The sequence below is a fragment of the Eschrichtius robustus genome, chromosome 5, assembly GCF_028021215.1.
Source record: "Eschrichtius robustus isolate mEscRob2 chromosome 5, mEscRob2.pri, whole genome shotgun sequence".
Lineage (NCBI taxonomy): Eukaryota > Metazoa > Chordata > Mammalia > Artiodactyla > Eschrichtiidae > Eschrichtius > Eschrichtius robustus.
Genome location: NC_090828.1, coordinates 8,813,791 through 8,840,199, shown reverse-complemented (window position 1 = coordinate 8,840,199; position 26,409 = coordinate 8,813,791). Strand labels below are relative to the sequence as shown.

General features: G+C 49.3%; 1 protein-coding gene across 5 annotated transcripts; it reads left to right on the top strand.

The window, feature by feature from the left end:
* Positions 1–26,212, top strand: SPATA3 (spermatogenesis associated 3). 5 transcript variants are annotated; one of them, XR_011074045.1, is made up of 5 exons: positions 1–349; positions 1,845–2,019; positions 3,672–3,722; positions 4,075–4,218; positions 11,331–11,378. XR_011074045.1 is itself a non-coding variant. In XM_068543743.1 (4 exons), exons 1-3 carry the CDS (start codon positions 1–3, stop codon positions 4,178–4,180), a joined length of 633 nt encoding a protein of 210 aa, XP_068399844.1. In that variant the 3' UTR covers positions 4,181–4,218; positions 26,034–26,212. The 5 variants fall into 5 exon arrangements, 3 of the variants coding, with proteins under 3 accessions (XP_068399844.1, XP_068399845.1, XP_068399842.1); XR_011074044.1 differs by having other exon boundaries at positions 1,842–2,019; XM_068543743.1 differs by lacking the exons at positions 3,672–3,722; positions 11,331–11,378 and adding an exon at positions 26,034–26,212 and having other exon boundaries at positions 1,842–2,019.
* The last annotated feature ends 197 nt before the right edge of the window (positions 26,213–26,409 follow it).

Genomic DNA, 26,409 nt, shown 5'->3' with positions numbered 1-26,409 from the left:
ATGAAGAAGGGCAAGAGGCAGAAGTCAGAGGCCAGGCGCCGAGGCTCCACCTCCCAGCGCGCCAGCTCCGAATCCAGCCCTCAGCAGCAGAGCTCGGAGTCCAGTTCACAGCAGCCCATCTCCAGATCCAGCCCGCAGCCGCCCAGCCCCCCGCCCACCTTGCAGCCGTCCAGCCGGGGACCCACCCCGCAGCCAACCAGCTCTGGAGTCACCTCACAGCCCAGCAGTGAATCCACCACCCCGCAGCCTGTGCCCCAGGCTCTCCCGGCTCCCGAACTCAGACGCTCGGCTCGGGGCGTCGTGTCTCCGGACACTGACACAAAAGCATCCCCTCGATCCAGGAAAACAGGTGGGCAGCCTGCGTGCTCGAGTGGTTCTAGCCTTCCTGCTGATGGAGTCCCAGGGCTGCCCCAGAGGCTGATACTTTTCTTATTGGGTAGTGATTCATGGTTAACGTGTGTTCTGGAACAGTGCGTGGGGAGTGCGAGGGCTTTGGGTTTTGTTTTTTTACCCAGGAGACCAGGATTCCTGGGTTTTGTCATTCCTCACCATACTGAGTCTCTCTGAAGACAGCCACGCAAACATATTAACATTCAGCGTGGCTCGGTGGTAATACTAGCTCATTGGGAGTCAGAAGTCCCACGTGGCTGCTAAAAAATAAACACCAAGGCTGCATTAGTAGAAGAATACAGTTAAGGACAAGGGAGGTGGTCATACCGCTTTACTCTGTCCTCATCGGGCCATTTGTGTGCCGTAAAAGATGCCCAGCGATCCAGTCCAAGGAAGATAGTCCAGGTTGGGGGGATGAGAAGGGTGGGGGGAGGCAAGAACATTCTGGTGTATGAGAGTCAGTTGAGGGAATTGGAGGATATGTCTGTCAGCTGGAAGATGTGAGTAGATTTGTTCCATGTTGTCCTCAGATGTCTGACTAGGGTCCCTGGATAGGGTTGCCAGATAAAATACAGGCCACCCAGTCAAATTTGAATCTCAGATAAACAACAAATAATTTTTTAGTATAATAAGTGTGTTATGAATATTGCACGGGCGTCCTGTATTTTTATTTGCTAAATCTGGCAACTTACCCTTGGAAAACACTGTAGAAGGCAGATTTCTGCTCAGTGTTAAAAAATATCCAACAGTTAGCTCTCTCTGAAAATGGAATGGCTGTCCAATGGAAAGCGGTCCCCCATCTTCTTGGGTAGCCAGAGTCCAAATGAGCATTGGAGTGTGTCGAGGGAACTCACACAGGCAAAACCAATTATTAACTCTCCAAGTTCCTCTGGGATCCACAGCCCAGGACAGCAATGGGAGGTGAGCTTGGGAAAGTATTTCAAAGACTGTCCACTGGAGTAGCAGTTGTCTTCTGGATGAATCCGAGAGCCCCAGAAAAATGGAACGTGGCCGCTCCAGTTGCAGGAATCTCAGTGCCACTTCTCCTAGGATGGACAGTCACCTGCTGCGGTCCCTTCCTGTGAATTCCACGGAAAGAGCACAGAATTGAGTTAGAAATCCTGCGTTGAAACCCACTTCTTCAATCATCTTGCTATCAGAGCACATCTCATATTCTTTGAGCCTTGGTTTCCGTATCTGTAAGCTGAGAATAACCGTATTCCTTTTCACAGGGTTGTTCTGATGACTGAATGAGATGGATAGTGCCTTATAGAACACTGTACAGGTGTCAGCTGTTACATCGGTGTTCTTCGTATTATTCCCAGGTAGCACCAGTCTAGCAGACAGCTGGTTCCCCAGGCAGTCGGTCCTCTCTGCTCTGCACAAGCCGCTCCTGGTGTGGACACGTCCCGCGGGCAGTGGGCCCCTCACCTCTCTCCTTCTCTGTCCAGCAGGGCCTGTGACGCGAGCGGGCCCGCACGCCTTCTGTTCCTGTTCCGCTTGCCCCGGCAGCTCTGCTTGCTGGTGCCGTCTGGGCCCGTGCCATAGCCGCATCTTCGATGTCCTTCTGCCCTGGGCCTGGCCGATTATGCCAGGGAGAAGATTCCCAAACTTCCTCACCTTCTACAGGTCCTGGAGCGCGTGGGGGGCTGGGCCCTCGGGGCACACACCGTATTAGCAGCCGTGTGTAACTTCTTCCTCTCGGGACTCCCAGGCCCAAAGGAAAGCCACGTCCTGGGGGTCGGCACCCAGGCCTTTCTGACCAGCCCCAGGCCCAGGTACCCCACCTGCACGGAGAGGTGACGACTTCCTTCCTTACCGGGCATGGCTTCTTTGGAGTTCATTTTTCTTCGCTCCATAGGCAGCCTCCTTGCTCACAGCACGCTCCCCCTCAGTCCGTCCTGAAGCCCCTGTCGCTCAGAAGCTTGGTGATTAACGCTCCCTCAGGCCACCACCTCCTTCCGCAGCCTGAGCCATAGCCCAACGCTTCCGGCTCCTGACCCGCACATGAACGCCCCCTGGAATTTAGAGATATAAATACGGGTGTAAATCACATACCCCTTGGTGCCAGGAAGACCTCTACCCCCTTCAGCGGGTCTCGGGCTGTTCCTGGCAGCCCCCCAGGGGTCTGTCCGTGACCCGGAGGCCCACACAACATCGCCTGCAGCATCTGCCCTTCTTTTCCTCTCCCACGAAGCCACCAGGTGGCCGCCACTTCCTCTCGTGGGAAGACCCCTGTTGAGGGAACTGGACTGAAGATGTCCCTCACCTCTTCCGGTGGCGCAGGGCTACGCGCAAGGGCTGGAGAGGGGCCTCCGCCTACCCCCAGCTCTGGGCCCCAGGGCAGCTCCACTTATACTCAGGTCTCACAAATGCCCACAGAAGAGGCCTTCCGCCTGGGCATCTCCCAGCCCAGAAGCTGAGCCCACCCGTCCTCCATCCCCATCCGGCTCCTCTTCCCAGCCCCTGCCCCACCAAACCCCCTCTCTTGTATGTTCGTGAAAAGCACCATCTCTCGGGCATATGAAGAGAGGCAAACAGGTACCCAGGTGTGTTGGGAGAACATGCCGGAGCTAAAAATACCGTACTGCCTGGTAAGTCCCGCCAAGGAAGGGCCTGCCCCCCACTCACCATGATCAGCTGTCCTTCCACACACTTAGTGCTTCCGTCCATTTAGTGCCATGTGGTGCCATGGATTCATAAACCAGCAAGTAGGCAAACCTACTCTGCATAGGATACTAGGCACTGGGAGGGAACTTTACCCTTAAAAATTGTGCAGCCCACATGGTAAGCTAAGATATGTACACTTAGAAACTCAGGTGCAGGCCAGGAAGTGATACGTGTCCTATAGGAGATGTTCAAAGAGCTTCACTCCTGAGCTGGGGTCCAGGTAGACGTTGTAGTATCAGTTGTAACTGAGCTGAATCTAAAAGGATTTTAGGATCCTCTATGGCCTATTTTAAAGGGAGAGCATTCCAGGCGGAGGAAAAGGCACAAGGCAAGGCTCAGAAATAGGAAAGTGTGGGGGAGGGGCAGAGTCCAGTCTGGCCCGGATAAGACATGCAGTCCTAATTCTGCTCAAGTTTACGCCTGCTTCCGTAATCTTTACATTTCTCTGTGGAGTGGAATGTTGACTCTGGGCTTTAAGTACACATTCACATTAGATAAGGGTCCCTGCTTTAGTAGGATTTTTGTCCAAATGGATATTGCATCTTGTGAAAGCCTTCCTCACAATTATTAGCATAATCATATACTTTCCTTTTCCACCACCTTTGTCGTAGGTGTAGTATGTGGTTTCCTCAGATGCCTCAACCCCAGAATAGAGCTACATGGTAGGACTACTTCACGGGATGGTTGTGAAGCTTGAGGAGGACACTGGGTGTGAGGTGTTTAGCACCGGGCCTGGCACACGGCAGCCTTGACTACCTTTGTCACCTTCTCTCTGAGTGTCCGGGGAGCTGGCATCCCAGGCCAGCCCATCCTTGGATCCTGGGGGGTCCTGTGGTAGAGCTTTATTGGGAGGGGTGCAGGGGGTTGTGTTCCCTTGAGAGGAGGAGCCAGAGGGGGAGATGGACATTCCTGTGATCCTGAGGGGACCCCACAATTTCCGCTTTCCTCTGCATATAGACAGGCACTAAATCCCAGCTGCCCCCCAACCTGTGGGCTTTCTGCTTTGCTTTGCAGAAGACCTGCAAGCAAACATTCCACTCATCGTAATTCGCGTGCTCCGAGCCGTCGGGACTGTTGCTGTGGCTCTGGGAGCCCTGGGAACTGCCTACTACATCACTGAATCCTTGTGAACAAGTCCCCAGGCCTGCGGTCCAGCAGGTATGTGGACCCCCTTCGTGCCCACAGCCCTTTGCAGAGTGGTCCTCAAGCCCACTCACTCACCATCCCTGCAGCGCAGGACTGATGGAATGTCTGTCTCTTCTCTGAATGGAGGAGGTCTCTAGGGGTGGACGAAGCCCCCAGCCTCTCAGGGGAAGCTTGAGGACTGAGTGACTTGTTTCTGGCCTCAGGGTCCACTGGCACATCTCTCTCAGGCAGCCCTGGACACTCGTGGACAATGCTAGACCCATTGCTGGGATCTTCAAAACAGAGTTTCCCACCTCTCCTCTGGCCTGGGGTTGGTTCCCCTAGTCGTGGACACCAGATAAGAGGAGATGGGAGAGGCGGGGGCAGAGGGTCCTGCGTGTCTCAGAGCCTTTCCTCCCAACTTTCTCCCTGCCTGTCCCACCATTTCCAGCCCTACCTATCCTTTGTGAACTTCATGTTCCGTGGAGCCTTTCTCCCATCTTTGTTATTACTGTTTTCTCCAGCCTATTCCATCCCATACTGCGGATGATTTTTATGTATATGTGGCCTGTCTCCACGCTGTATTGCAAGATCCTTGAGGGCTGGGAGCATGCCTTCCACAACATCTTCAATCCTCCCCTGTCTCAGGCTGGGCTCCCTAGAAGCAGAGCCTGAGACAGGGATTTGGGTGCACAGGATTTATTGAAGGAAAAACAGTGAGGGAGGCAAGAGAGGGAGGGGAAGGAGTGGAGCAAGGACAAGCCCTCAGCTGAAGTCCACTTAGCCCCGTCCTGGGGAGCTCTGGAGGGTCAATTACACCCAGCGTTGGTCTCACTGTGAGACAAGAGTGTTGGCCTTTCATGCCCGTCTGTGAGGCAGTCATTGGCTACAGGATGAGGTGGGGAGTACGTGTCTTTGTGAAAAAGTGGCTCCCATTTGGGTGAGGACAAGTGCCTGAGGAAGGAGACAGCTCTGAGCCTTTAGCAACCAACATTCATAATTCACAGGAGCTGGGGGATGGATGTGCCAGCCCAGAAAGGGGATCTGGGCGGGTACCAAGAGCACCCCCAATTGTCCCCATTGTCAAGTCCACATGTGGTGAATGCCTAACAAGTGGTGATGGGGGTGGGACAGGGGGTAATGGGAGCATTTCAACCCACCCAAGGCCTCCAGCAGCCACAGCAGGGCGTGTGGTGGGAATAGAGGCTCAAGGTACCTCAGAAGCCCAGCCCGGAAAATAAACTCCAATGAGAGCTCACCATCTCCTCAAGGGCTCTGCTGCCTGATCCTGGGATGTTCATGAAAGAGCAGAGAAGCACCTTAAGCTTCACAAAATTCCACAGCAGTTGAAATCCTCAGTTTCCTCATCTGTACATAGGGAAGATCATAGCGCCTTCCTCTTGAGATCGTTGGGAGTATGAGACGAGTATGAGACAAGGTGCTTGGAGGGCAGAGAGCTGGCCAGCTTGGGGAGTCTTGTTACTGTTATCGTCATGGAGGTGGTGGTCGTTGGAAAAACGCTGGCTTTGGAGTTAGAGCCGTAGGTTCTAGCCTTGACTCTGCTGCCTGGTCGCTGGGTGTTCGGGGCCACGTTACTTGACTTCTGTGAGAGTCAGTAACATCTCTAAAATGGGGAGAATAACAGCTACCTCCAAGGGCAATGGTTGTGAGGATCAAGTGAGGGGATGCGCAGCCCTGCAGGGCCTGGTCACGGGTTGGGTAGATGGTGGCGACTGGCGGTGTGAAGATGGCGCCCAAGCTCAAGCGTTTTGTCTTAGAGTCTCCTTCCAGCAGAGCCCACTGGTGTGAGCTTGGGTTCCGGAGGCAGGAAGCCTTGGGATCAGATTCCCCTTCAACACCCAGTATCTCTGGGGCCTGGGCAACTCCCTTAACTCCTGATGCCTCATTTGCTTGTTGAATGGAGATAATAATGCTACAGCTCTCACTTGGGGTCGGGGGGAACTGGGTAAAAAAAATGCATGGGAAACACTTAGCATAGGGCCTGGCACAGAACAAGCCCTCAACATAGCAGCGACATCACCGTCATCATTTTTTAACTCAGTATTCCCCAAACTTTATTGACCTTTGACATCTGGAATATGACTTTTTTAATATATTTTTTGAAGTATTATTAACCTACAATACTGTGTGAGTTATGGTGCACAACATAGTGATTCGCTATTTCTATACATTACAAAATGATCCCCACAAACACTAGTTTTATTAAAACCTAAAATCATTAATGTTAGTAGATGGGAAAATAGTAAACTAGAAGTCAAAATATAGTCAAGCTATGTTTTGGGATCGATCGCTTATTTTCTTTAAATTAGCTTCCTTTTTAACTTAAATGCATTTATTTTCAAACTGGCCATAAATGGAAAATCCTATCCTTTGCCATTAAAAAAGACTCACAGTAAATATAAATACCATAAAAACGAAATGTCATGGAATTCTGGCTGATAGGGTGCCTGAAAAAGTCTCAGCTTTGACGTCAGTGCCCTGTGTGTTCAAAGGTATTTGACAAGTGTTGGATGTTAACACTGGCCAGCTCCACGCTCAGACCCTCTTTAACCGGAGGGTTGAAAGATAACGGGAATGGGCCGTGATTCCACATTGTTGAACTCCGTGTCCAGTGCCACCCGAAGTGTCTCAGTGTCCACGAGGGGGGGGTGCGTGTCTCACCCACACTGTAGTTCACACAGTCCTGAGCCCTGGGGGGTGGGAGGAGACAGTGGAGGAGGAGGAGGGGAAGCGAAGGAGGTGGGGGGGGGGGGGGTGGCGGGGGGAGGACTGGAATGGCAACCTGCCCTGGGCCTGGAGTAGGTCATTTCCCCGGGAATAACTGAGAGTCTGCAAAGTTACAGAGGCTCCCCAGAGACTGAATCCAGTCTTCACTCCATCCCCCAAAGCTGTGTGTGTGTTTTGCCAGCAGTGGTGGGGGGGGGGGGGCTTGTTTTGGGGCCCTGGCATCACTGACATCACTTACAAACCACGCAGTGTGCAGACTTCACGCAGCTCTGCCTCTTCTGCTCTGAGGAATGACTCCTCTGTCTCCCTAGGGCAGACCCCTTTCCTGATGCAGGGTTAGGATAGGCGGGTCCTCCCAGGGACAGACCCTCTCTCTTCTGTCCCATGGCACCTTGTTTCCCTGGAGAAGAGGGAGACTATGCCAGCACCCCTGCTCCGTGCAGTGGCCTGAAACAGGGTCCTTCCCAAGCCCCAGAGCCCGCGCCTGGTGATTCTGATAAGGTGGCTTTTCCTCATGTGACCCTCTGCTTTTGTCAAATTGCTCTTCTGGAGGCTGTTTTGGAACCAGCGTTGGGATCAATGCTAATTGGCATCCGGGTGCTTAAGATGTGCAGGGCCCCACTTCTTCCAGACGTGCCAGGGCCGGGCTGCAGTGTCACCTCCCATGTCATTCAGTGGATGCTGTGGGCCTGAGGGTCTGATGAAGACACCACCAGCAGGGGTCAGGGAAGCATCTTCTGGAAGCCCAGAAGTTTTAGCCGCCGTTCCTAGACACTGGTCGCCATGGTGTTTCCCACCCCGACTCCCCAGTGTTCCCCACATAACCCCCTGTGTAGCTATGTAAGTTGGTCACCTCGGCTGTCACATATCAGTACTAGTCGTGTGCCCAGCACCACACTAGGTGCTGTGACACGTGACGACACAGTGGTGAGTGGATGGCCAAGTCCATCAACACACCCAGGCTAGGCTTAAGACTTTGAGGTCTAGTAAAGTCTGTGGATCTAAGCCAGCCAAGGCTCCCAGGCAAAGGGAGCAGAGGTGATAACTCAGATGTAGACATCTGACATCCAAGCTAGAAGGCGGCAGAGTCCAGATGGGAGAGAGTGTTTGGTAATTAAATAATGCATTCATTCATTAAATATTTCTTGGGCACCTACCTTGTACCAGGACAGGAAGCAGCCCCTCCCTGGGAGCCTACATTCTAGTGGACACAGACAAGTCAGTGAATAAACCGGATCACTTGATTTGGTGGTAAATTTTATCAAGGAAATAAAAATATAAAGTTGATCTGATAAAGGGCAGAGAGGCGTGGGGTGACCAGGAGGGGCCGCTGCTGGAGCCAGGCTGGTCTGCAAAGGCCTCTCTGAATTGAGGCACATGTGGCAGAAGGAGCCAGACTGTGCAAATCTGGGGGGAAAGTGTTCTGTGCAGCAGGAACAGCAAACCCAGTAGCCCCGAGGCAGGAAGGACTCTTAACATGTTTGGGGGCCATCCTGGCGCCAGTATGGCTAGAGTTGGGGGGTCAGGATGCCACTTTCGGGGAGACCAAGGTCAGGCAGGCTCTTGGAGCTTCCATTGTGTTTTAGAGGTGGTGGGCAGCCCCTGAAGCAGGGCAATAGCAAATGCTTACACAGGTACGCTTCTGGGTGTTTTACGTGTATTAACTCATTCATCCTCCCCTCAGAGGGGAGTATCTCAAGCTGCTGGTTTAGGTTTCAAAACAATCACAGTGCCTGTTGGGTAGAAAATGGGAAGGGGCAGAGGGGCGGGGAATGACCTGGTAGGACTCACTTGCACTGGTCCAGGCAGGCAAAGATGGTGCTTGGACCAGGGTGATGGCTGTGGAGGGGAACGTGAACAACTATATTATGGGGGTTGAACCAGCAAGTCTGGCTGAGAGATTGGATGAAGTAATGAAGAAAAGAGAAGCCTCAAGGATGACTCCAAGTTTGGGGTGTCATTGCCAGAGGATCAACGTGCAAGAGGGGATAAAAATCAAGAGTTCTGTTTTGTTGTTAATTTTGAGATGTTGGACAACCAAGTGGAGATGTCAGGTAGGCAGAGGCATAGAGGGAGCTCACAGGAAAGGCTGGGTCTTAGCTGTAAACATAAGAGTCATTAGCAATAGCTGACATAGGGAGAGAGCATGGATAGAGCAGAGGGTCAGGAGTCAAGCCAACGCTGAGAAGTCTGATAGTAAAGGAAGATGTCTGCAGAGAAGACACCTGCTCTGGGTCTTCTCTGGGTCTAGGTGAGCACATGGGATCCCAGGAGGTTTCCAGAGGTAAGGAGAACAGGTAGGCTCGGGTCAAAAAGTGTCCACAGGTAAGGAAAGGCAACAGAGGTGTATCTCAGTGGGAGGCGCTGGTGAGCTGTGACCTCTGACCATAAGGATCCAGCAGCTCCTTTCTGCTTGTTCTCCTGTTCCCTGCCGAACGAGGACAGACAGGCTTGTGTTTCCCCATCTGGCACCAGGACCCATCCCCATTTGTACAGTGAACAGAGGGAGGACCCTGAACCAGCACCCAGGTTCAGGTCTCATGGCCTCTTGACTGGATGGGCCAACCCTGGTGCTCACTGAGGTCCCCCTTCCCAGGCATCCTGTAAGCTCAGCCACTGCTCTCTATGCAGACCCTTTCAAGTGCAAAATGTTTTCACTGCTTCAAGAGAAAAATTCCTTAGCTTGACAGTTGAATGAAACTCACCTACCTCCCACGGTTAAGGTGCTTCCCAGTAAACACTGGGAAGGGTTCTACCAATGGCATTGCTCTGATGTCTCTCTTTTTAATTCAGTTGTCAAATGAAAGGGTGAATTGGTAGGTTTCCAAATGCCACAAGGCATTTTAAGACTTGATTTACAAGTGGATTATGAGTTAGATTACTTGGTGCTGCAAATTTCAGCGAACCTAATTCAAAATTATAATAGGGAGATTATCTCACATAACAAAACAGTCAGGAAGTGTCAGGGCTGGTGAACTCAACAGTGTCATCAGAGACCTGGGGACTTGTCCACCTTCAGGCTCTGACACCCTCAGCAGAGGGCGCACTAGTTCCCCTCCTGGGCAGATGGCTGGAGGAGCCCCAGAATTATATCCTCATACCCTGACAACCAGAAGCAGGGAAAAGGCCACCTCCTTCTTGTGTCTCTTCTTGAGTTAAGAAACTCTTCCCAGGATCCCCCTCCCCTGGTATACTTGCCCCCTCATTGGGGTGACATGCCTCTGAATTGGATCTCATGCTCCTTCTTTTTTTTTTTTAACATTTATTTATTTATTTTCCAGCTCCGGGTCTTAGTTGTGGCACGCAGGATCTTTAGTTGTGGCGTGTGGGAACTTAGCTGTGGCGTGCGTGTGGGATCTAGTTCCCTAACCAGGGACCGAACCCGGGCCCCCTTCACTGGGAGCACTGAGTCTTAACCGCTGGACCATCAGGGACATCCCTCATGCCCCTTCTTAAGCAAATTAATAGCATGGGGGGGGGGTGAATTTTCATGACTGGATTAGACCAATCTAGATCTACTCCCACACCCTGCCCCTATGGACAAGGGTGGACAAAGGAGGGGAGCATCAAACCAAATGGGGCCCCCGCCAGGAAGGCAGGTGTGCGAGTGGATTTGGGGGGAGCAGCCAGCAGCACCCGCTACAACAGGCAAGCGTGTTTTAAGAAGGTGATATGGTAGCCAGTGCAGGACGAACTTCAAAGCAGACCTGTTGGCCTGGGACCTCTCTGGCTTTAGCCCCTGAAAGCCACCCTGAGGGTGTTGTGCATCAGTGTGCATGCATGTGTTGGTGGTAGGGGGAGGGATGAGTTCGTAGACTCTCAGTTCTTAGACAGGCTGGGAGGGAAACAAGCAGTTTGGTGTCCTTCTCAGTCCAGAGCGTGAAGAACCATCTGATGACACTGGCAAAGCCTCCTCTCCAGGGAATCATGTTTCTAGAATTTTCTTTCCAAAAGCTTGGTGAGCCTCTCTCTCTGCATCCCACCAATGAATGATGCAGCACTAAAATCAAGGGGCTGCTTCCCCTCTCCTTTTGGGCACTGAATGTAGTGAAACTCACCACCATGGCCTGGCGTTTGGGAAGCCAGGCTCCATCTTAGCTGCCGGGATCCCTGGGGGAAGGGAGAGGAAACAGAAGGCACCCATTTCATGCCAGGGACCTTGCAAAAGCTTGTTACAGCCTGAAGGGAAAAAACAAAGTCTCCGAGAGGCCGAGTTCGGACAAAAGGAAGAGTGGACGTGATGAATGGAAGAAATTTGAATCCTAAATTTATTTTCCCACAGGAGGATCTTAGCTGCTAAACCCTCACCCTGAGGCTATAAAACTGGAAAGCCACCAGAATTCTGAGGTCATAGAGTATTGTCTAAGCTCATGGCTCTGTCCTTATTTTTCTTACAGATCCAGTTTTCCATCAAGGATCTCTCTTGTCACCAAAATAGAACAAAACAGAACAAAACAAAAAAGGATTCTGTTTCTTTAGTGTATTCTACCCGGAGACACAGAGGATGGCCTTGGCACATGGGTAGGGAAGTAAACTTGGGGGTGACTCTGTGAGCCCCAGGTAAACCAGGGTGGGACCCTGCTGTTCCTGTTGGCGGCCACACACCCAAGGGGGGCAACTTCCTCTGCACACACTCACAGAACAATTTCAGATCCTCCCACTCTAAATGCAGACATCAGACAACTTAATTCAATACCTAACACAACTGCTCAACTGCACTTCCATCCGGTGGTAATCCCAGTTAGTGGGAGCGGGAGGAATGTGCCTGTGCCGGGCTTGCAGCCTTGTGGTCTGTCAGGTGACTTAGCTGCACCCAGCCATTGCCTGGTGGGTTTGGACATCTAGCTTCTGAGCGGCCGAGGCAGAGGTCTTACTTCAAGGTGACCCCAGGAAACACCAGTAGACGTGAAACAGAAAAGGGAGGACTGCGAATACAGGTGCAGTGGCCAGTGGGGGCAGATGAAGCTGAATCCTGCTGGGGCAGCACTAGGAAATAGAACATCAGAGTAATCTCACCCAAGGAGGGGAAGCTGGGCGTTTATATACACATCGGCTAAGGGCTGCTGGGAGGGATGTGGTTAATTCCCCCCGCACTTTTGTCCCCTGGGGAGTGCAGAGGGTGGAGGTTGGGAGCTGAGAATTCACTGAAGCAGTTACACAAGAGGATAGGAGGGGGCAGGTAGTAGGGGGGTGAGGACAGCCCTGAACTCAAGTGAGTGAGTGCACAGAGCACCTGGGTGACCCGCCTGCCTCTAAGAGGGGCCCAGGCTCGGAGCAAGTGGGATTGGGCGGGGGGGGGGGGGGGGGGGCGGGGGGCGGCCAGGCAGGTTACCCGGAATCCCGGAGCCCACCCTCCACCTCCCAATCCCAGGATGTCCCTTCCTGAACAGACGCTGGGAGATTGGGAGAGGGTACCCTGGACTGACAGGATCCTTCTCTGGGAAGCCAGCCTCGGGAAGAGTAATGCTGACTTCCAGGGTGGGGTGTGGCCATGTTGAGGTCCGTCCTGCAGATCAGGATGAGAGGGACCCGCAGGCACGGCGGAGGGGACCGGGGACCCCGGGGCTGCTGCCTCTGGTCAACACAGCTCCTCTGACTGAAGATATTTAGCTCCCTTTTCTGGCGTATTACTTAGGCCTCCGTTTGTTTTAAATGTCAGACAATCTAACCCAAAGTGGCCTGAGCAAAACGAGCGTGTATTAACTCCTGTGAAAGTCAAGAGCGTTCCGGTCCAGACGTGGTTTGTTCCAGGGGTGCTGGCTGCGCCCCCAGAGCCCATTTCTCTCCGTCTGCTTTGCCGTGTCAGTTCCATGCTCAGGAAAGCTCTTCCCACAACGTGGCCAGCAAGGTGGCCAGATGGCTGCTCCAGCAACAGCCCCCCAGCCCCCCAGCCTCCGAAGTCAAGTCTGGCAGAGAAGGCCTCTGATGGGGCTCTGATTAAGTCCTGTGTCCCTCCCGGAACCTGCACTCTGCCCAGGGGAATGCAGTGCTCTGATTGGCCAGGCTAGGCCTACACAACCATCTTTGGAACTGAGGGTCAACTCCACAGCAAGTACAAGGGCTGAGAGCAGGGAAGAGACAAAACAGTAATTTTGGTAACCTTTAACCAAAGGAAATGGGAATGGATGCAAGGCAGCTGAAAACAGCAGATACCTACTCTGGGTGGGTTTGGGCCTGCGACCAGGGCCCTGGTGCTGCCCTCCCACTCCTGCCCCTTTCCCATCCACACCGACCCCTTCACCAGAATGAATGCCTGAGTAGCCAGGAGCTGAGGATTCACAGCTACCTTGAGCCCCAGACCCCTGGTGGTTGGATTCCCCAGGGCAGTGGTGGCCTGGGCAGTACTACCCTCCCACCCAGGGAAATGTATAGGCAGTGCTGGTTGTCACAATAACTAAGGGATACTATGGGCCGTTAGTGGTGAAGGCCAGTCCCACACAATAAGTAATTATCCCACCCCAAATGCCAATAGCAGCCTCCTTGGCAATCACTGCCATAGGGTTCACCTGTGGATACTCTCCTACACTGGCTTTGCCTTGGGTTTCACAGTACTTGTCATGGACCATAGACATCACTCTCAAAGAGTGGAAACCACATGCTAAATAGCCATATGCCAAGAGTCCCCCATCACTCTTCATCCTGCTGTGTGCAGTTCTATTGGCGTGCCCACCTCTCCCCTCTGTTAGGTTCTGGAGCCAGAGGCCAGGTGTTTTTCCTCTCTCGAATCCTTCCCAGAGCATAACAGAATCTCACGAATGGGCAGGCCTGCCACCATTGGGACCATTTTTGGATAAGTTGAGATTTGAGTTGGACCATTATATTCAGAGTGGCTTATAAATGTGATCATTGGATTGAACTACAGTTGACCCTTGAACAACTCAGGTTTGAACTGCACGAGTCCACTTATACATGGATATTTTTCAGCAGTAAATACTACAGTACTACATGGTCATGGTTTGTTGAACCCAAGGATGCAGAGGAAGTGCAGATATGGCAGGCCAACTATAAATTATACTCATATAACCCCCCATGTTGTTCAAGGGTCAACTGTATTGGTTTTTTTGGTTTTTTTTGAAAATTTGAACTTCTTTATTTTACATTTTACAACTTGGATGTTTTATGTTTTGACTTTTGAAACAAATTTGCAAACAATGACTTTTATGGAAAACTACACATCATAAGCAGTATGCACTCTAGTTATTTGATTGGTTTATGAACAGTCTCCAGGAGGTAGAAAATAGCTAAGATTCAACTGTGTTTTAATTACTGCCAATTTCAAGCAATAGCTCTGAGAGGTGCTTTTGAAGTTTAGAGCCAGAAAGAAGTGGAACCAAGTATATATGTGAACACAGTGCAGTAACTAAGGCTGCCCTGGCTGTGAGCTTGGAGACAGCCTAGCTGAGACTAGGCTTGAGGATTTAGCATCTTCACCAGGCTGGACTCACACCTCGGCTCTGAATGTGGTCTCCAGACCACAGGTTTGTTATTCTTGGGAAAGTCAGGTCTATCCCACTGGAACAATCCATTCAAGAGTGAGAGATGAGAGTACAAGAAGGAAAAGGCAGAACCAAGCCCAGAAGGACCCATCTTCCTACAATTGCCATCTGGTCCACCTAGCTCATTGGTGCCAGGAGTCTAGGACCAGGTGAAAGGTCCTGAGCTTTTCAGACACTACTATGGTCTCCATCCATCCCACCCCCACCTCCAGAGGACAACCACTCTCCCACTTGCCATGAAGCCTGGTGGGTTACAGGTAGAGTTAGTAACCAGGATCCAGAGAACTGAACTGACAAATCCAGTCATAAAATTCATGCAGAACACCAAAGTACAGCCTCTTCTGCCTCCGGCCTAGGGTCCCAGGCTCAGTACCTTGTCAGGCAGGGCAGTAAACTAGGCCTGCAGCCACTGGTAACCCATTGGAGGAAGGACAGCTGTTCATGCTGCTGTTGCAAGTTCTGGCTTTACTGGGAAACTCAGGAAGATCCTATCTCCCCAGGTAACTCCTCGTTTGCATATGCAGAAACAGCATATATGCTTACAATATGCAAATTATATACGGTATCACACCTCACACAGCCAGTCATGGGTCCCCAGTGAAGTGAGAAGGGATGGAAAAAGAGCCCATCTGAGCGTGGAACTGAATCCCATATCAACACCAAACAGCCAGAATCCCCCCCTCCCCAACGCTGCCCCCTGAGCTGCCCTGCCCCTCCCCGCAAGGCCATATCCTTAAGGCAAGAGGAGGCTGCAGAGCATGGAACAGTGGCCCCTGGCATTGAGAATAAGGTTACGTGTTTACCTCATGCAAACCAGCTCCCTGGAAACCTGCAGGGGACAAGTGACTCAACACACACATCCCAGAATCCTCGCCGGCTCTGGCAAATGTGCCTTCCCCCACTGGCTCAGCCGCAGCTGCCGGGATACCATGTGCCTCCTTTCTCTTCTCCCTTCTGTACTGTTCACATGGAGCAGCAAACACAGAAAGACTTTATTCACAGGCTCCAAGGCTTGGCCTTCTATTGAAAGCTTTCCGAATATGCAAATTCCTCAGTATTGGATTCTTCTTTTCAAGGGCTTTGAAGTTGCGTACTCCCACTGTGAACAGTTAAGCAGATCAAGACTTCCCTGGGCAGGAGCTTCCTTAAAAATAATTTTTGCATTTAAAGGAGAAACTTCTGAAACTGCCATAAAGCAGAACTTCCAGCTGCGAAGTCAAGCTTGACAAAAAAAGGCAGGAGCCCAGCTTCACCTCGTTGCGGGTACGCAGGTGGAAAACCCCTGCTTTTGCTGTCTGTGCCCCGCTCCCACCGTCGCCTGGCCTCCTTCATTCAGAACTGCCCTGTGCCTGTGCTCACGCTAGTCCTGGGTGACTGGAGACTCAAACCAAGACAGTTGTCGCCCACCAGAAGCTCAAATCCAGGGAGCTGGACGAGCCTCTAAGTGAGCCAGCTCTCCTCTCTCCAGGGGCCCTGGGCCTGCCTGCTCCCTCTACCCCTAGATCCAGGAGGTTCTGATCTCAGCCCCTCCTGGACAGAGCAGATCCCCACTGGCATGACTGTTGTGTCAGTAAGCAGCGGGCGTTTCAAGGCTTGTCGTCCTGTCTGGGCTCCTCCACGGAGGCATTTCAAAGACTAGGTCCCTTCCCCTGAGATTCTGGTTCACCCTCTGTCCAGGTCTCCCTGCAGGACGGGGTGCCCTCTCCTCCCTCAGGCATCAGACAGGGTTCAAGCTGAGATAACTAAGGCAAACAGGATTCCTCTCTCCTGCCACTACCTTTCCCACCCCCGCCAAGAGATCCCTTGGTTAAAATGGGACATTTTTTCTCGATTATGTAGGATTTCACACCATATATCTGTTACACGCTCTTGTCACTTCTCATGGAAATCGTTCCATGCAATATCTCATTTTAACAGCTGCATGACGTGCCATCACATGACTGTTTCTTTTTTTCTTTTTAAATTTTTATTGGAGTATAATTGCTTTACACTGTTGTGTTAGTTTCTGCTGTACAGCAAAGTGAATCAGTTATACATATACAATATCCACTCTTTTTTCGATTCTTTTCCCATATAGGTCATTACAGAGTATTGAATAGAGTTTCCCTGTGCTATACAGCAGGTCCTTATTAGTTATCTATCTTATATATAGTAGTGTGTATATGTCAATCCCAATCTCCCAATTTATCCCTCCCCCCTCCCCAAGGAAGCACTTTAAAAGGCAAGGTAAGGGAGGGGAGTCACAGGGTATGCGTCAGCTCATACACAATTCTCTGATTGGTTGATGGTGAGGTAACAGGGTGGTGTCACAGGGGTTAACATTATCAATCCTCAGGCTCCAGTAGGTCGGGAGGCTACCTGCCCATGGTCAACAAGTACTTAACTTCTTCCATTTGGTGGGAGTTTTAGCATCTGTAGAACAACTCAGGAAATGTGCATCAAATACTATTATCTAGGTACTTCAAGGAGTAACTAAAGATTCTGTGATTGCCACATGACTGATTTACTGTTTAAATTCTTACCACTTCTCCTGGCCCAGCTGCTATTTATGTCACTACACGTTCACATTCTTTCAGTCACTAATTCTTGAGCCAGGCTTTTGTAAATGAGGGGAAGCCTACAGCTCTTCTACAAACAAGAGGCAGGCAGAGGACATGGCGGGAAGGGTCTGTCCCAGGAAGGCCCCATGGCCTTAAATACCTAGGACCACGACGAGTGGCAGAATATGCTACCCCCAAATATGCCACTTTGGCGTAAGTGTTGTTTTGAGCTAAAAGCACTTAAAACACAGATGATGCAAGAAGGGCAGTCTAATCTCCCCTTTCCTTCCTGAAAATAGATAAAAGCTCCCACATAAAACAAGTCCTCCCTGTACCAGAAAGAAAGTAGCATTCTTATCATCAAGGACAAAACATTAAGACTGAGAGAATTCTATACAAACGGACCTTGTTAAAATAATTCTTATCTTCCTTTAGCCTCCCCACACAGTTTACTAACTTTTCCACAATTCCCTCTCTTTGTTCAACCTAACGTAAAAGCAGGTAGGTTTTGCCATTTCTTGGGATGTTCATTCCCTTATGAAGGCTCCCGTGTCATATAAAATTTGTGTAAATGTGTATGCTTTTCTCTTGTTAATCTGCCTTATGTCAGTTTAAATCTTGGGCCCAGCGGAAAAACCCTAAGAGAGTACAGAGAAAATGTTGCCTCCCCTACAGATACAATGGGTCTTTGTCAACATCCAGAGAAAGTGCCCACAAGCCTGTGCACTTCCCAGCACTCCAAGCAAGAGTCCTATAATTCACTCTAATTGGACCACCTTGGGTCACATGACCCCCAGCGATGGGGAGGGACTGGAGTGTGCTGACTGGCTTAGGCCACCCAGGGCCTACTCGTGAGCTGGGTTGGTTTAGTTTCCTCTGAAGTGACTAGACTGCATGAGGGAAGGCAGATGATCTGAGTGAAAATTGGGTTATTTTTATTTTTTTTAAACTTTATATTCTTTTTTTTTGGTTGTGTTGGGTCTTCGTTTCTGTGCGAGGGCTTTCTCTAGTTGCGGCAAGCGGGGACCACTCTTCATCGCGGTGCGCGGGCCTCTCACTGTCACGGCCTCTCTTGTTGCGGGAGCACAGGCTCCAGACGCGCAGGCTCAGTAGTTGTGGCTCACGGGCCTAGTTGCTCCGCGGCATGTGGGATCTTCCCAGACCGGGGCTCGAACCCGTGTCCCCTGCATCGGCAGGCAGATTCTCAACCACTGCGCCACCAGGGAAGCCCCGAAAATTGAGTTATTTTAATAAGCAAGCATAGAATGCTGAGGAGGTGATCAACATGTGCATTCTCAATATTGGTTTTTTCCTTTTTTAACCCGTCGCCTACTGATGGATATATACGTTTTTCCAATCTTTCACTTTTATAAACAGTACTACAATGAACATCCTTAAACATACCCACCCTTTTGCACAGGATTCCCAATACCCTCTTCAAACTTGGGCTACACCTCTCTCTCCACGTTCGGGGCCCCAAGAACAAGCTGTCTGACACCTTTACTGTCATCACCTCCATAGCTTGAGTAATGAAGACAGAAATGAGTCAGGGCGGCTTCTAGGATTGGGAAAAGTGATGCTTGATTCTCACTGCACAGCGGCCCAATTATGGCCAGGGAGTACTCCCCTAGGGCCAGAAATCCTGGTCAGATACCTTCATTGGTCCACCTGCCATGTGTCTTTAGATTAATTCTGTGAACTGCAAAGACTAGCTAGCTCCCTGCCACACACCTGACAAATATTGGTGAGACAGAGGCATAAAAACGCAATGCTCTCTCGTTCAAAAAGTTGAGGGGAAAGAGGGACATATAGTCCACAGCTATAACAAAGAAGTCTTTCTACATACTGATTTAGTTGCACCTCATAAATTTTGGTGTTTTATTTTTACTTTTATTCAATTCAAAATATTTCCCAATTTCACTTGTGTTGTCTTCATTTGTCCCACAGGTTACATAGAAAGTGTGTTGCTCAATTCCCATATATTTGAGGAATTTCTAGATATCTTATTATTATTGAATACCTCAGATAACATTCTCTGTGTGTTTTCAATCCTTTGAAATTGATTGAGGCTTGTTTTATGTTTTTTTATACAATCTGATGATCTCTGTTTTTCACATAAAAGTATTTGGTGCGTTGATATAAATAATTATTAACAAGGTTAGATTTCAGTCTACCATCTTGGTTTAGTTTTCTATGTAACCCATCTGTTCTTTTTTTCTATTCATCCCTTCTCTGTCATATTTTGGGTAAATTGAGTATCATTTAGTTTGCCATTTATTTCATCTATTAATTTTTTTAGCTAAGCTTCTTGGTGTCGGTTCTAGTGTTTTCTTCCTAGAAACTGAAACATTCCTTTTAACTTACCCATGTTATTGGACTCAAGCCTGCTTACCACCCCCTGCTTGTTACCTCCTACTTGTGAACTGTCTGTCCCTCACTCACATCATTTCTCCAGTCCCGGGGGCTGTTCATTCATGCATTCATCTATCAGATACACACTTAACGAGCACCAGGATGATGCAGGAAGAGGATGTCAAGTCTCAAACAAGGCATAAATAGGAAGGGAGTTGGTTGCTTCCACCACCAGAAGTGATGAGGCAGTACAATCATTATCTCTAGCACCAGTGTGAGAAGATGCTGTCACTGCAGAAAATAAGGCCATTATAAGGATGAAGCCAGACGCTCTCTTCGATCATCTCCCAAGCAGTCCCGGTCAGCCAGACCTGAATGTGAACAAGTCAGGCTTCCTGCACAAAATGATTACCCAGATACAGGCAGAAGTCATTGAACTAGAAAAGCCAGAAATATTATGGGCGACTTGGAGCCAGTTTTCCACACTAGTGCATCTGAGGATGATTTAAGAGCATCTTGAAATCATAAGACCAGTGCACAAGGCCTGTATGTGTCAGGCTGTGCACAGAGGTGCTTTTTATAAGCACATAAAAGTTCCCAACATTAGGGCACTGATTAAAATAAAGTATCGTTAATCATATACATGATACTATTTAGCCTTTTGAAATGAAATGTCAGTCTATAGATGTTGACATGGAAAGATATCCAGAATACGTGGTTCCACGAGAAAAGCAGATATCCGAACACTGTGCACTGTGTGATGTTATCTGTACGAATGGGTTATGGTAGAGTAGATCTAAGGTAGGAGGCATGGAGTAGGGATTGTGTCTGGCTTTGAATTCTGTCATATTCCAGGACATGATACAGGGATTTATATATACTAGGCCCTCAATAAATATTTGTTGAATATAATAAACACTTTGTTAAAAACCTGGAAGGTTAACCCCCTAGCTGTTAATAGTAGGACGGTGGGTGATATTTTTTCTTTTTTATTGTCTTTATTTTCTGTTTTTTCTGCAAGAAATATGCTGAGAAGGGGATTGCTCACTGTCTTCAGAATTACACTGTAATGAATACATATATTCCTCTGTAAGCACACACTGGGTTTTCAGGTCCCTGGTGTATGTGTTGATGGCTGAAGGAGCTGGAGGCCAGTGGAGGCTCCAATCAGCTTCAGTGACTACAGATTGCTCTTCTCAATTTTGCCTCTCAGACAAACAAGTGACTTTCTGATGTTGATCTGTACCATGCCCAAAGAGGAAAAAAAAAAAGCTTAAAAACTCAAAGTTCTTAGAATTCTTCTAGAGGATTATAAAGCCACATGAGGATGTGAGTTTCTGAGTCTCATTCCACTATCCAGAGAATAAAGATAAGCTCATAACTACTGTGTCGGGTGTCAAGTAAACATCAGATGGAAGAAGAGGAGGGGTTTTTTTGTTGGTTTTTTTGGTTTTTTTAAATTTATTTTTGGTTGCATTGGGTCTTTGCTGCTGTGCGCAGGCTTTCTCTAGTTGCGGTGAGCGGGGGCTACTCTTCATTGCAGTGCTCAGGCTTCTCATTGCGGTGGCTTCTCTTGTTGTGGAGCACGGGCTCTAGGTGCGTGAGCTTCAGTAGTTGTGGCACATGGGCTCAGTAGTTGTGGCTCACGGGCTCTAGAGCGCAGGCTCAGGAGTTGGGGCGCACAGGCTTAGCTGCTCCACGGCATGTGGGATCTTCCCGGACCAGGGCTCGAACCTGTGTCCCCTGCATTGGCAGGGGGGTTCTTAACCACTGCGCCACCAGGGAAGCCCCAGAAGAGGAGTTCTGAAAGAAAGCCAGTGGGTGAACATTCTTTCTACCACAGGAATCACAGAAGTGGTGACAAAATGATTATTCTCAAAGACTGAAATAAAAACTTTCAATTCGATAAAACCCCTGAGCTCCCCAGATTAGAGAATGGCACAGAGTTCAGTATAAGTCCAAGTGAAAACATTTAAAATATTTTATGTGCATCTTTATTTTTATCTTGCCCTGACTAAAAAATAGAGAAAAAAAAACATTTAAGCTTGCTTGCAAAATACGTTAATAAAATATTTTTTTAAGAAGTCACAGAGGACATTAGGAAGAAGAGAGAATTAGCTTAGGAGAAATAATGTGAAGCCAGGGATAAGGTTAATACACAAAATGCTTGCCATGAAAGTCCTCCACACTTGCTAGTTATGAGCCACAATTTGACTCTGAGCTTCCTAGAAGCCCATGCAAAGAAAGAAACAAGACCAGCTGTTTTACTCACGATGTCTGTTAGATTAAAAACAAATCAGGTGTTTAATTCCAAGACCAGAAAAGAATTTCCTCCATGTGTTTCCATAGTGAACAAGGGGTCCCACTGAACACACAGATCTGGCAATGAAACCCGTGTTTCCATGCACTCACTGAGACCATCCTTCTGAATCTTTGATCCATCCCTCTGGGCAAGAGAAGTGCTGGCTGGGAACTGGTCTCAGCAAGAAATGTTATCATAAGATTAATATTTAGTGGTCACCTTGTTCTATACCAGGCTCCCTGTGAACAATGTACATGAAGTCACCCACTGTTCATATCCCCAAAACACACTTCCTAGATCTCATCATCTGGAGACTAAGGGTCTGAGAAAGTGCACAGAACGAGACGTATAGGTACAGGAGCGGGGAGTCCCTGGTGAGCACTGGCCCTCAGGTTCACCCCCATGGACACAGCTGGCATTGTATTTGAGTCTGTAAAGGGTGCTCACTCGGAGCCTTGGCTGAGGAATAGGGATGCTTCCTGTGATTACTGACCTTTCATCCACTCTGACCTCGAGGGGCCTGGCAGGTAAAGGGTGCCTGGTTGGTTGAGGTTGGTACATTCACGATATCCTAGGGGAGGTACGGTCCCATTCCGTTCTTAGAGTCCCTGGCCACTTCCTGGCCACTCTTGGCCAGCACCATTCTACCGTAAGGCTGGATCTGGGGAGACTCAGGCTCAAGCTCTAACTTCATCTGGCCAGGCAGATTTTAAAGGAGGACCAAGTTGAGTGGCTTCAAGGTCACCCCGTCCTTATAGCACAGGTCAGCTGTTGTTCCCTCCCTGCCCTACCAGACTCTCAGATGTTGACAGAGCCTCACAAAGTCACCTTGAGGCCATGGCCATGGCCATGGCCATGGCAGCAGGTGCAGATGCCCTCTTTGAGGTTGCACGTTGAGGCCACATTTTGCCCATGTTATGCTGAGCTAAGGATGCAGACGTGCAGACCCTGCTCAGGCGAGCTTGTCAGCCTCTCCTGGATGCCAAGCAGAGCTGGCTGGTGCCCGCGCTTCACACAGATGTCCTTTCAGTTGTTGCTCCCGGGTCTTCAACCATGTGCCCCTCAGTGGATGGGTAGAGGAGGGATGGAATGGGATGGCTGAAGGGTGGCCTGAGTACAGGTGTCTACTGATGGAGGATTACCTCCCTGCCACTGCCCTTCACTCAGCCAGCACAGGTGTGCCATGGGGTCCTGCCCACTTCTCCTCCTGACACCAGTGAACCATTGTGGGCCCAGCAGGGGTACTGTAGGGGCTTAAGCCAGGGTCTCTGGCTCAGTATCCCCTCCCAGGCTTCTTAACAAACCTTCATTAGACCCCTAGAGTTCAGGGAAAACTGAGATGCTTAACCCCCAGAAGAACACCAGCTGTCACACAGATCTGCACTCCCAGTGCCCTGATGGGAACCAGTCCCGGCCAGGTATTCGATGAAGGGGAGCGGAATATGCAACCCCAAACTGTGCCACTTTGGCGTGTGGATTATTTTGAGGTGAAGGCAATCAAGACCCAGCAAACTTAGGGAAAGCTTTTTACCTCTCCTCTTTTTTTTTTTTTTGGCCACACTATGCGGCATGCAGGATCTTAGTTCCCCAAGCAGGGACTGAACCAATGCCTCCTGCTTTGCGAGCATGCAGTCTTAACCACTGGACTGCCAGGGAAGTCCTACCTCTCCCTTAACTGCCTAAAAGATTTTAAAAAGGAAGCCTGTACCAAAAAGACAGCTATTACCAGAGAGAACTTTTTTTCTAATCTGAAAGACTTACCAGCATGGCAGGGCAAACATCTGGTTGCCAACCACCTGCTCTTCTCATCTTCCTGTGAATGGCCCTCCTCCCCTCTGGAGCCCCAGGCCCCTAACCCTTTCCTCAGCTCAGGATGGCATGCAAGCCTCCATCGCCCAACTGCCTTTGCATCTCCTGTCTTTGTGGGGCTCCGGTATGCACATAATTAAATTTGTTTTTCTCCTATTAATTTGTTGTCTGTCGATTTAATTACTGAACCAGCCAAAGAACCCAGAATGGAGGAAAGGAATCCTTTTCTTCCCCAACAATGAGGAAATGAATTCCTAGCACAGTGGTGCCCTGTCTGGTCAACCAGCAGCCAGGACACAGAGGTGAAACGGCTAGGTGGTGCTTTGGGGGGCTCCAAGGAGCTCTGGTCCTTTATGTCTCAGCACAGAAAGAATTCAGTGAGAGGCAAAGTAATAGATAAGTGATTTATTAGAATAGGACGCTTGTGAGGGTGAGAGGGTGCCACCCTAAGAACTTAGTGGACTACAGTTTTATAATCAAAGGAAAAGTGGGGAGGGGGAAAAGACCACCCTCTTCCTCATTCTTGAGTAGACATCACGCTTCCATCATCAGCTCCTTCTCCAGGTTGGGCAAGGGAGTTTTCTTGTCCCTACATGGTCAAGCCAAGACTGTTGTGGCACTATGGAAAAACTATTTCAGGTCTCAGTACAATGAGGGTCTTTCACTTTGAAATATCACCTTTCCATAAATTATTGTGTTTTTATGTGTGCAGAGAGCATGTCCTAGGGATTATTAACTTACTGAGCTCACTGGACAGGATGTGGGTCTCATGCCACCATTGTTTTATTGTTTTGGGGCATGTCTCATGCTTCTGTTGCATGGTTTTGTTGCTTAGCAGGCCTGCTTGGCTTTGTGGTTAAGCAAACCTGCTTTCTTGAGTGATCATTAACTTCCAGGGGTCTCCCATACTTTTTGTTTACTTACAATCCCCTAGTGGGGTTAACTCTTTAATTACCTAATTTGTCCCTTTACCCTGTCCCTGTCAGAGGGGGCTGCTCCGCCATGGGACCCACAGTTCCTCGCTGGACCCAGGCTTTGAACGCCCTCCCATGCCTCCTCCCACCCCAACCTCATTCCTCTGTGGTCCAGGGGCTCCCCCAATTTCCTTTCCCTCCATGGTCTTCCTCACATTTAAGATCTTTTTTCCTCTATCTGTCTCACCAGGGAGCCCATAAAGTCTCCCCAGGTCCCACCTTCCTCGCAGCTCCCAAAACAATTGTCTTGGGGAGAAAAGAGAGTGTGGAGGGACAAAAGAGAGGAAAGAAAGAGGGAAGGAGGAGTGATGACAAAGGAGAAAAGGAAACGGTGGGGACATGGGAAAGGGGGAGCGGCAGGAAGGGAGGGGAGGGGAAGGAAGAAAAGGAGAATAGGATGAAAGAGAGGGAGAAGAGAGGAGAAAGGAAGCACCAGCAACTCAACCAAGACTACTCCTTGTTTTCCAAGTCAGCACTTTTCTGTCATTCCTCCTCCCAAGTTCTGCTTGAGTGAACATGAAGAAGCAAACCGTTTCAGAAATCCTAGTTTCACTTTACGTCTCCATTGATAAACCAGAGAAACAAGAAAAAGCCTGGTTGTTTTATGATTTTTAGGGCATGGACAGAGGGGAGGAAGAAATATCCTTGGCATCCTGCCTTTTTCCTGAGGTCTTTGTGATTTCCTGTTAATTTACTACCTGAACCTTTGCCATGTAAATAATACAGGTAAAGATAAACTTCACTGGCCCTGGACTCTGACCTTTGTTTAACGCCCCACCCCTTGTCTGATCTATCCTCCAACCCACCACTGGAAAGATTGGTATTGTTACCTGGAAATTTAGAGCCAGAGAATAAATAGCTGGAGAGGCAGAGTGTGTTGGTTTTAGACAAGCCTCATGAGAAAGCACAAAAACACCAACACGGGGACTTCCCTGGTGGAAGTGGTTAAGACTCTGCACTTCCAATGCAGAGGGCACGGGTTCGATTCCCCATGCCGTGCAGTGCGGCCAAAAAAAAACAAAACAAAAACACCAGCACCTCTGAGAGTTCCTCTCTAATCAGCTGATAAGTTTCCCTCTCTTCCTCAAAAAGGTAACCAAATGGGGCCAATTCCTTTTCCACTTACCTTGTAGGGCTCCCAGCCACTCTGCCACCCTCCCAGCTTATGCCCACCCAAGCTGTGCTTTGCAGGCACCACACTGCACCATTTACTTAGACAAGAATAATTTAAACAAGTGATTTAATCCCTCTTACTCCCTATTGTTGAGCACGTCTGTATTTATTTCTCTTCTTGTTGGAATGTTTCCTCTAACGGTGCTTTCAAAGAGGGGCTGTATGTGATAAAGGCGTTATCTCCTGTATATGCCTGATAATTTAGCAAAATCTAGCTTCAAAGTTCTTTCTCTTTGATACTTCAAAAATATTATTCAACTATTTTTTTTTTTTTTTTTTGGCTGCGCCACACAGCATGTAGAATCCTAGCTCCCCAACCAGGGATAGAACCTGTGCCCCCTGAAGCAGAAGTGCAGGGTCTTAACCACTGGACCGCCAGGGCAGTCCCTATCTTCTTAAATCCAGTGTTACTATTAAGAAATGTGAAGTCAATTGATTTTTGTTCCTTCCTCAGCCCTCTGCTCTCCAGCTGCCTGGAACACAGAGGTAATGGCTGGAGCTTTAGCTGCCAGTTTGAATCATGAAGAAGAGATGGGGGAATAGTGATCTGGAATGCAACCTGAGTCTTCAAAGACCTAGTAAAACAGAGCTACTACATCAGCCATGAACTGTCCACCTCCAAACTTCTACAAGAGAGAAAAATAAACTTTCACTGTGTTTATGCCACTGTTATTTGTAGTTTGTGTCATTAGCAGCTGAAATGAATCTTAATTCATGTACTGATTAAATCTGCACTGGCTTATACTTTCCAGAAATCTGATTAAACTAATAGCTTTCACTGTTTTCTTATAACAAAGGTATCCCATTTATTTTATAGTTAGAAAATACAG